The sequence below is a fragment of the Henckelia pumila genome, chromosome 1, assembly GCF_033568475.1.
Source record: "Henckelia pumila isolate YLH828 chromosome 1, ASM3356847v2, whole genome shotgun sequence".
Lineage (NCBI taxonomy): Eukaryota > Viridiplantae > Streptophyta > Magnoliopsida > Lamiales > Gesneriaceae > Henckelia > Henckelia pumila.
In genome coordinates, this window is record NC_133120.1 from 32,315,844 (window position 1) to 32,325,594 (window position 9,751).

Genomic DNA, 9,751 nt, shown 5'->3' on the forward strand with positions numbered 1-9,751 from the left:
CATCGGAGCTTCCGAAGATCCTGATCTGCCACGTGTCAAAATATCACTTGTTGACTCCGGATAGGGGTGATCGGAGCTTCCGGTCCTGATCGGAGCTTCCGATCCAACCACACGTCATGCCTGACGTAATAACATCGGTGCCTCCGATCGCTCATCGGAGCTTCCGATCCTGTTCGGAGCTTCCGATCGTGCCTTCGGAGCTTCCGATCCGTCCGATACCCAATTCAATTAATTAGCATTAATCCTTTAATTACTCAATTAGGGTACGGGCTACTACAACCTCTGTGTCCGGGTCCGTGCGAAATCAATACACTAAAAACTTGACTTTCTATCTCACCACACGAACCCTCACTCGAAGATGGCACGGGGTCCGTTCATCAATAAAAAAATAGTACACTCCAAAAATGCGAGGGGACACGGACCCTTGCACGGACGTGGCACGGGGTCCGTGCCCTGTTGCACTAGCAAAAGAAAAGGGCATGACAAAATAGAATTCCAAGGACAAATCAACTCAACACATATAAATCAACATGCATTTCAACTCGAAACTCATAAAAATTCATACAAGCATTTCTAGAGTTATTCGAATATTACACAAACATAAAACATGCTTCGGCTATGAATTAAAAGCCCAAATACAATCAAGTTCAAAAACAACTCGACTTCTAAAACACCAAAGTCCACACTTCTATCAACTCAACCACCTAGCCATGCGATATTTTACTCGGTCCTGCCCCACCTGTTGCCAAGCACACATACAAAGACAAGACAACATTCGAATAACTCCGGTGAGAATGATATTCCCAGTAAAAGCAACATAACATGCAATAACAAATAATATATCAGTAACATGATATAAAACAACATATTCAATGTTAATACGAATGAAATGCATGTCCTTAAAACTAGGATATTAACTCTGATAATCGAAGGAATTTCTACTATTCTTTTGGGATCCCGATGATGAGATCACGTAACAACTCACCGACTCTCCCGATTGAGGTGGTGTCATGTATCTCCATCCTCTAGAATTTGGTGCGACTATAAGGAGTATGCTGGCACTAGGTGAACTTCTACAACCCAGGCCACTCGAATATATCCCCCAAAACATCTCAACAAAAGGGCCATTCAGCCCGCTTAAATCAAAGAGTTAGGCTCGAGATGAATGCATATAGAAAACGCAAAGCATTAAACCATAATTCAATTAAAAACAAGAGTTCAATCAACAAAATACAAGTTCCCCACTCTAGAACAAGTATTGATGCAAGTTTGTGATTTAGGGGAAACTCAAGAACCATCTATCTTGAGTGTTCTATCCCGCTTAACCGATGTCTGCTTATACCTTTTTGATTCAAAAGCTCCAACTCTTAATAAGCTACAATAAGAGATTTATATCAAAATCTAATCAACCAATAATTCAAACGAACTAGGTAAAACTCTTTACCGCTCTTCGATTAACTCTTCGACGATTCGAATCCTGGTAACTCTAGGCTCAACAATCTTCAAACCAATCTGTATGGAGGCAATAGAGGATCAACAACGAAAATCAAACCCAAACTAACACGGTTCAATCAATTCAAATCAAACGATACCCAAAACTCAAACTGGCGGCATAACGGCTATATTCTGATCAACCGAAATCACAGACATCGGTATAACATCGAAACCAACTCATACCAATACCAAATCATCAATAACAAATCAAAACCAACAAATCACAAAACTCCATATTTTTAAATATGCCTAAAAAATCATAACAATTCCGAACGACGTTCTTTTTCTGATCCGATTGAGAATAAACGATAAGAGATATCTCAAGAACATCATACTAAAAAAGAATTGAATTACAACGACATCCGAAAAATGAAATATAATTGATCAGAGAAATACTTACGATAGAACGAAGCTCTCGATGCCGTGGTCGCGAATCTGCCTTCGGATTAAATTTCTACTGGGCGGATCGAGCAAAACCCGGAGAGGAAAAGCTTGAAGATCTTGCTTCTATGCTTCAATGGAGGAGACGGCTTTGGAGAAGGAGAAGGAAGAAATAAATGAATACCAAGTCAACTAGCCAACTCAAGATATTATATAAAATCTCATTTTTGCATTTAAGTCCCTGAAAATTCCAAAAATTTCAAAATAGACCCTGATCAAAATCAAATCGGCTCTCAAATTATATAATCTCCAATTATCTCTAATAAACTCAATTAAGATAAATTTGGGGCGTTACAAGTTGATTGCTCAATTTTATGACTGAAGGGTCTAGTGTTTTAGTATTTGAATACAGAATTATTAAATCTTGTGGGCTTAGATCTATGTTGGATAAGAAAATTGTTGGGAAGCATTTTTTGGTTACTTTCTCAGGGTTGACCAAGACCTGATTTTGAGGATAAAATCTCTTAAGGTGTGGATAAATGTAGTAACCTGATCTCTTTTTAGTAATTATAAAGACTAAGCATGTTATAATGGTTATAACATGATCAAGGAATCTTAATTTAGGTTTATTATGTAGAAAATCGGATTCAGGATGTCTGGAAATAGTTTGGATGGTACCAAGGACTCGAGTGTTTCGGAAGGTCCGAACTTGGTAGCTAGGAAGATCGGTTGTTCTGAAGTGTTCGGAAGGGGAATGGCTGTTCCGAAGCAGAGGGTGAGTTAGGAAGCTCCGAACCCACGATCAGTAGTTCGATTTCTATTGTCAGACAGGTTAAGGTTTTGATTGTTTGATTGGACGGGTGACAGTTCGGAAGCTCCAAACTTTGTCGACAACAGTGTGTTGTCCAATCAAGGACGTGCGTTAGACAATGAGATATCGAAAGGGTGATAGGAAGCTCCAAAGAGCGTTAGGAATGTCCGAACTGGTGATCAAAACGTTCGATCTTCGTCTATAAATAAGGTCCAAATTTATCATTGTTACTACATGTTTTAGGTGTGGGTTTCTAGCTAGTGTCTATTTCTTAGGATTTAGTAATCTTCTCGAGGGCCGGACGATAGCAAGGCTCTACAAGGCTTGTGGAGAAAGTGTGCTTGGGCCAGGGTCTTCGAATCTGCGAGCTGACGACGGAAGCAGGTATAATTCTGAACTTTAGTGGCTATTGGGAGTAGCTATTAGTCTAGTTAAGGAATTTTAGATAATTACTGGTGATGTGGTATAATATTTCTTTGTAGGCTTGGACTGTAGGCAGTTGTTCACCTAGACCCGTAGTTGAAGTACGTAAGTACTGACTGATGATAAATGCAAATTTTTTTTCAAAGGCACATATTATAAAATCAAACCGGGGGAATTACATTTGACGACAGGTTAAGGACCCGTCTGTCACGATCAGTCAAAGAACCAGCCGACCTTGCTAAAGAATGAGCCATCTGGTTCACTGATCTATAAACAAAAGATAAAATACAATATGGTAGTTCTGATAATAGAAATCTACAATCTTCCACCAAAAGGCCTAGGCATGATACATCCATATCAGAAGAATGGATGGCATTGATCACTAGGAGCGCATATGATTCAATGATAACGTTGATGAGCTTAAGCTCCTTTATCCAGCTGAGGGCCTCACGAATTCCTAATGCTTCATCTGTAGAAAAAAGGAAATTGCCAAGGAAGCATCCATATATAACATTGATAATAGTTCTGGAGGCATCGCGAATAATACAACCATAACCCATGCGAGGTGGATCCTTGAAAAGAGCAGCGTCAACATTGAATTTTACAAAATTGACTGGAGGGTTGGTCCAAGCATGGGTGGACTGTTGGGCTGAAGGAGAAAGTGGGCTTTTATTCCTTGCATTTGCTATAAGCCATTGGTTATGAGAATCTGATGCTGATTGGAAAATAATATATGTTGGTCTTGTGATTTCTTTCCAAATCAAATCATTCCTAGCATTCCAAATGTTCCATAATATCATGGCAGCGATGTCAATGTCAGAAGGAGAGTGATTTGTGGTTAAGGAAATCCACCAATCTTTGAAAGATGAAGCTGTACCAACAAAGCTTCCAATATAGGTGAGACACCAAACATTTCGGGCAAAAGGGCATTGGACTAAGACATGAAAATCTGTTTCAGGATAATGATTGCAGAAAGGGCACCAAATCTGAGTCTCGATTCTCCTGTTCTTCAGAGCCATTCTAGTTGGAAGGCATCTTGCTAACGTTCTCCAGAGGAAGTTGCGCACTTTTTGGGGAGTAGCTATTGGGAGTAGCTATTAGTCTAGTTAAGGATTTTTAGATAATTATTGGTGATGTGGTATAAGTCTGAAATTTAGTGGCTATTGGAAGTAGCTATTATTCTAGCTAAGGATTTTTAGATAATTATTGGTGATGTGGTATAATCTGTCCTTGTAAGCTTGGACTGTAGGCAGTTCGTTCGTGTCGTTTGTAGGGAACTAAGCAGCAACCAATGTTTGAGGCATGAAATAACATGGAAATATACCAAAATATGGAAGAAAAAAATTAAAAAAAATAAAGGAAAGTTTCAGCAGAGGCAGTGCACCCGCGCAAATTTTTGGTTCCCCTACGCCACATTTTCGTTCCCCTGCACCACCTGCACGAAAAAAATGTCCTAAAATAGAATTGGCCGTGCACCTGCATGCGATTTTCATAGCGTCGCGACGCTACATGAAGTGCAAAATTTTTGGAAAGTTGGATTCTGGAGTTTAAAAAGATTTCCTCACCTATTATCGAGATTTGTCAAGGGTTTTGCACAAGGAACGACGACTGGAAATAGGAGGAACGCTTGGAGAACAACAAAAGGCGAAAGATTTTGGGAAGAAGATGAAGACACATCAATCCGAGAACGGAGAAAGCTCTTCAATATTCATCCTCGTTTCTTTCCTTTCATGATTTATCTCTTTTGATGGATTATTTTCAGAATATGTTTTACTATTATATCAAATTCATCATGAACTAAACTTCCTATATAGGGAAACGACGTATCTTGATTGATACCATGTTCTTGATATTTTTATTGATAAAATTAGAACTCTTCATTGGTCTATTTATGTTTTCCTGATTTGATTGTATTCAATTAATTGATCACTAATTGAAATGTCATATTTATTTGAAATTTGGCACTCGAAAGATGAGATTTTGAATAGGACCTTAGGAAAATATATCATCGATGTTTATAGAGTTAGGAAGGCCTATAACATCAGTGAAGCCATTAGAGAATTTTCATGCTATTTACCGGATTTGATATTTGATTTTAGATAGGAATATTGAAATCGATATTAGATTTGAATTTTCTATTTGCCACTTGGAAAAGGGAATAGAAAATATTAAAAATTCTTGGCTATTAAACTAGAAAAACTTCCGATTTAGATATCTTAGGGAATTGAACATAGTCGAAAGTCAAGTGAAATCGAACCTCTAGAATTTATCTCCATTTGATCTTCGTTCTACATATTTATTTTATTGCAAATTTTAGTAATTAAAATATCACTCCACTTTCATAGCTCTAAATAAGATTAACATTAAATTAGTTCAATATATTTAGTATAATATAAATTATTCATTTTCCGTGGAAACGATACTTTATTCATTCTATATTAAAACTTGACATTGTGAGCTTGCGAACGAATAAAACACGCAACAAGTTTTTGGCATTGTTGCCGGAAAATCAATTTTATTTTATTTATACTAAATCGTTACTAATTAGTTTTAATTTTGATTTAGAGAAAATTTTTATTTTTCATTTTTTTTAACTTTATCCGTCTCTGTGTATGCAGTTTATGTGCAAAAGCCAAAGCTTTTATTCATTACTCTTTGATCCAGAAATAGAAAAGACTGTTAAAGCTTTGATAAAAGAGAGGAGAGAAGAATTAAAGAGAATAGTTGAGAACCAAAACAATAGGGGTGGACAGGAGAATACCGGTCCTGTATCGATTAGAAACCATTTTCGGCCGATCATCAACACTAACTACTCTGGAATTGCTCGTAGGACTATCACTGCCAATAATTTTGAGCTGAAACCCGCACTGATAAATATGGTACATCAGAATCAGTTTCGAAGATATGGCCTCCAAATTTTTGAAAAAATATTTCCCACCTACAAAATCTGCTCAATTGAAGATAGAAATCACAACCTTCCGACAGCAAGACTTAGAGCAGTTATATGAAGCTTGGGAGTTCTATAAGGAATTGCTGCGGAAATATGAAATCCATAATTTCAAGGACTGAGAGCAAATAGAGTTGTTTTACAATGGGTTAATTAAATGGACGAACGAGGATGTCAGTCGATGTTGCCACTGGAGGGACTGTTTTCTCTAAAGCCCCAAAGCTGCATATGCTTGAGCAAATGACTATTAACAGCTACTAGTGTCCAAGTGAGAGATTACAACAAAGAAAACCTACCGGAATTTACGAGTTTGATGAGTTTACCTCGTTGTCCTCCCAAATGGCCGCTATTTCTTCACAGCTTGCAGCAATGAACAAGGAAAACCAAATGACCGAGTCTGCGGCATTTGCTACCGGAATAAACTCTGTTGAAGTAGAAGGAACCGTGAAGTAAGCCCAATATACAAATAACAGAAATTTCAGCGGCTATTGAGGTAACCCTCTTCCAAATCATTATCATCCTGGCCTGCGTAATCATGAAAACTTTTCATATGCCAACAAAAATAATGTGTTGAATCCTCCACCGAGATTCAACAATCAAAAGGGAGAGGGTAAATCTTCGTTAGAGGATTTGATGAGAACTTTTGTTATTGAGTCTTCTAAGAGGTTAGATAGAAGTGAGTCTCGAATTGAAAACCTTGAAACACATGTGACCAATATGGGTGACACTATGAAATCTCTTGAAGTGAAAATTGGTTAACTTGAAAGTGTTATAAATAATCAGCAGAGAGGAATGTTTCCTAGAAACACTGAAACAAATCCTAAGGAATAATTAAATGCTATTATGTTGAGAGATGTGAACGAATTTGATCCAGCCACCAAATATTTGGATATGGAAAGGAAGGATACGAGAGTGGAGAAACTAAGTGATCAATCAAAAAGGGGCCTTAAGACAAAATCATCTACATTGATTGAAACACCGGATATTCTTAAGGCCCACATGAATTTTCCCCAGAGTTTCTAGAAAAAGGGATTGGATGCTCAGTTTTCTAAGTTCTTGGAAGTTTTCAAGAAAATTCATATCAATATCCCTTTTGTTGAAGCTTTAGAGAGAATGCCAAGTGATAAATATATTTTGTGTGCATTATTTTATGTTATTTTTATGTCTATTTTGCATGCATTTGTATTGTCTCATTGTGTTTTTATGTGTTTTTATTTGATTTATTTCATATGTGTGCATTTCACTCTTCGGGTTGATTTTTGTAGGAATTTGTGAAGAACTCATGATTTTGGGGCAACAGAAGAGCCGCAAAAATGAATTACGGAGCAGTGATGGTCCAAAATTTATTTTTGATTCTAGAGAAACCCAAATCAGATCTTCACCATTCAAAATTACTTTCAATATGTTGTGAAGAGGCTGTCCAAATTTCAGCTCAATCCGACTGTTAGAAGTCAAGTTATGAATTTTTCAAGAATTATGCGCGAGCTAGAATATTTTAATGGGAAGAGGACAGAGTACATCTCACCCTAGCGCATGTTCATGCACACCTGGAACGGTTTGAAAAAAAATAAAACAGATGATATCTCGCTCGGGCGCATGTTCTTGCGCTTGAGCGCGATCGCAGAGAAGGAAAATTGATTATTTGGGACTCTTTTGAATGGAAACTTTGGGATCTCGATTCTTGGGCGTATAAATAGCGAATATTCATCAGATTGGAAGGGTGCCATATGTGTTCTATCATAGGAGAGGTGGCGGCTAGGGCTCGGTATTGAAGACTCCATTCTAGTTCTTCTTCTTTCTTCTTATTCTTTTTTATTTTTGAATATTATTTTCAACTATTGATTAGTTTTATTTCAACCAAGACGACGTGATTGGGCCGAAAAAATCTATGTAGAAAACTTGGATGTTTGTTTGAGATTTTTCAGATTTGGTTTTATTTTATTGATTATTAGATTTATATATGTTTGTGAATGATCTGGCCAATTGTTTGCTTGCATGTTAATTGATTCCAAGTCGACATCCCAATCTTTTTATTATTCTGTCTAGATTAAGCTAAATAATTAATTTTTGACAATTTACTACAGTCTCTGTGGGATTGATACTTTGACTCTCTATCCACTTTACTATTACTTGACCTAGTATACTTGCTAGTAGACACCGATTTAAGCGGTCACCAAGTTATGCCAAGTTTATTAACGAGATCTTGTCGAAGAAGAAGAAATTTGCTGAGTTTGAGAATGTGGCATTAACTGAGGAATGTAGCGCTAATATTCAAAAGAAGCTTCCACATAATCTTAAGGATCCAAGCAGTTTTACGATCTCATGTGCTATAGGAGTTCAGTTTGTGGGAAGCGCACTTTGTGATTTTGGGGTGAGTGTGAATCTGATGCCTATATCTGTCTATAATAAACTTGGTTTAACTGAGATGAAGCCCACCAGAGTAATTTCGGAGTTGGCAGATAGATCAGTTAAGTATCCTTGTGTCTTGGTGGAAGATGTACTAGTAAAGGTGGACAAGTTGATACTTCCTACAGATTTTTTTGTTCTTGACATAGAAGATTATCATGTTCCTATCAATTTGGGACGACCTTTCTTAGCCACGGGAGAAGCAAAGATCGATGTGAAGAAAGGTGAACTAACTATGCAAGTTGAAGAAGAAAAGGTCACCTTCAATGTTTTCAACTCGGGAATCCATCCAGAGAAGAGCAAGAGGCCCAAAAGTTGGAACAAGATAGAAGAGCTGAACAATGTTACAAAATTGAGGTGATTGAAGATCAAAGGAAAGAGCTCGACTTAATGAAGAGGATAGTGAAGAAGTTCAAAATGAATAGAGATCAAATCAAGAAGGTTTGGAGGGTGAAAGAGAAGAATAGGACCTCCATCAAAGTGAAAGTGACGAGCTAAGATTGGCAAACAGTCAGGCTGGTGACTTTAAACAAAGCGCTTCTTGGGAGAAAACCCAAGCATTATATAATTTTATTATTTTTTTTATTCTTTTTGTGTTTTATATTTTAATCATAATTTTTGTTAATTTATATTTTAATTTACATGTGTGATCATAATAACATTGAGATTTTAGTTATTTTCAAGTTCCAGTTGTATGCTAACGCCAAGTGTTGTAGTTCCACCACACCTCTTATGATGATGGAGAGAGCGATGACTACAGATGGTTGTCGCTAGAGGTATGTTCCGCCCTCTGTTCTTTTTGCTTTATTTTTCATTGAGGACAATTCACGGTTTTAAGTTTGGGGGTATGTCTTGTTTTTTACTGCTAGTTGTTGTTTGCTTAGACTCCTGCTACTGTTGTTTCAGTTTATGGTATTACCTATAAAATATGTTGTGTTGATGTCGTGGAAGATGTTATTGTTGTGGCCAATGATGAAAAAGTAAGTTGAGCGATCGAATAAGGTTGTGTTCTTGATTTTTCTCTGAGTTTTTCAATATTTTATGCACGTAAAGCCATGACCATCTGTCATTCTTGATGCTTAGAGAACATTTGTGTAAACTTGATGATTCTAAATTGACAAATAACTTCTTAAATTTTCTGTGATTTTCACTTGATGTCGAGATAGATTTTTACGAGCATAGAGATGATTTAGCCATTTATTGAAATTTGGGTATGCGTTTATTGATCAAACTTATCTGATTGCCGCCCTTTGATCCTACATGAAAAAATTAATGGACATGTTATTTGT

At 37.0% G+C, this 9,751-nt stretch overlaps 1 protein-coding gene across 1 annotated transcript; it reads left to right on the top strand.

Annotated features, from left to right (window-relative positions):
• Window positions 1–6,395: 6,395 nt before the first annotated feature.
• On the top strand, window positions 6,396–8,823 carry LOC140860981 (uncharacterized). Its single transcript, XM_073263980.1, has 2 exons — window positions 6,396–6,505; window positions 8,211–8,823. Exons 1-2 carry the CDS (start codon window positions 6,396–6,398, stop codon window positions 8,821–8,823), a joined length of 723 nt encoding a protein of 240 aa, XP_073120081.1.
• Window positions 8,824–9,751: the final 928 nt, after the last annotated feature.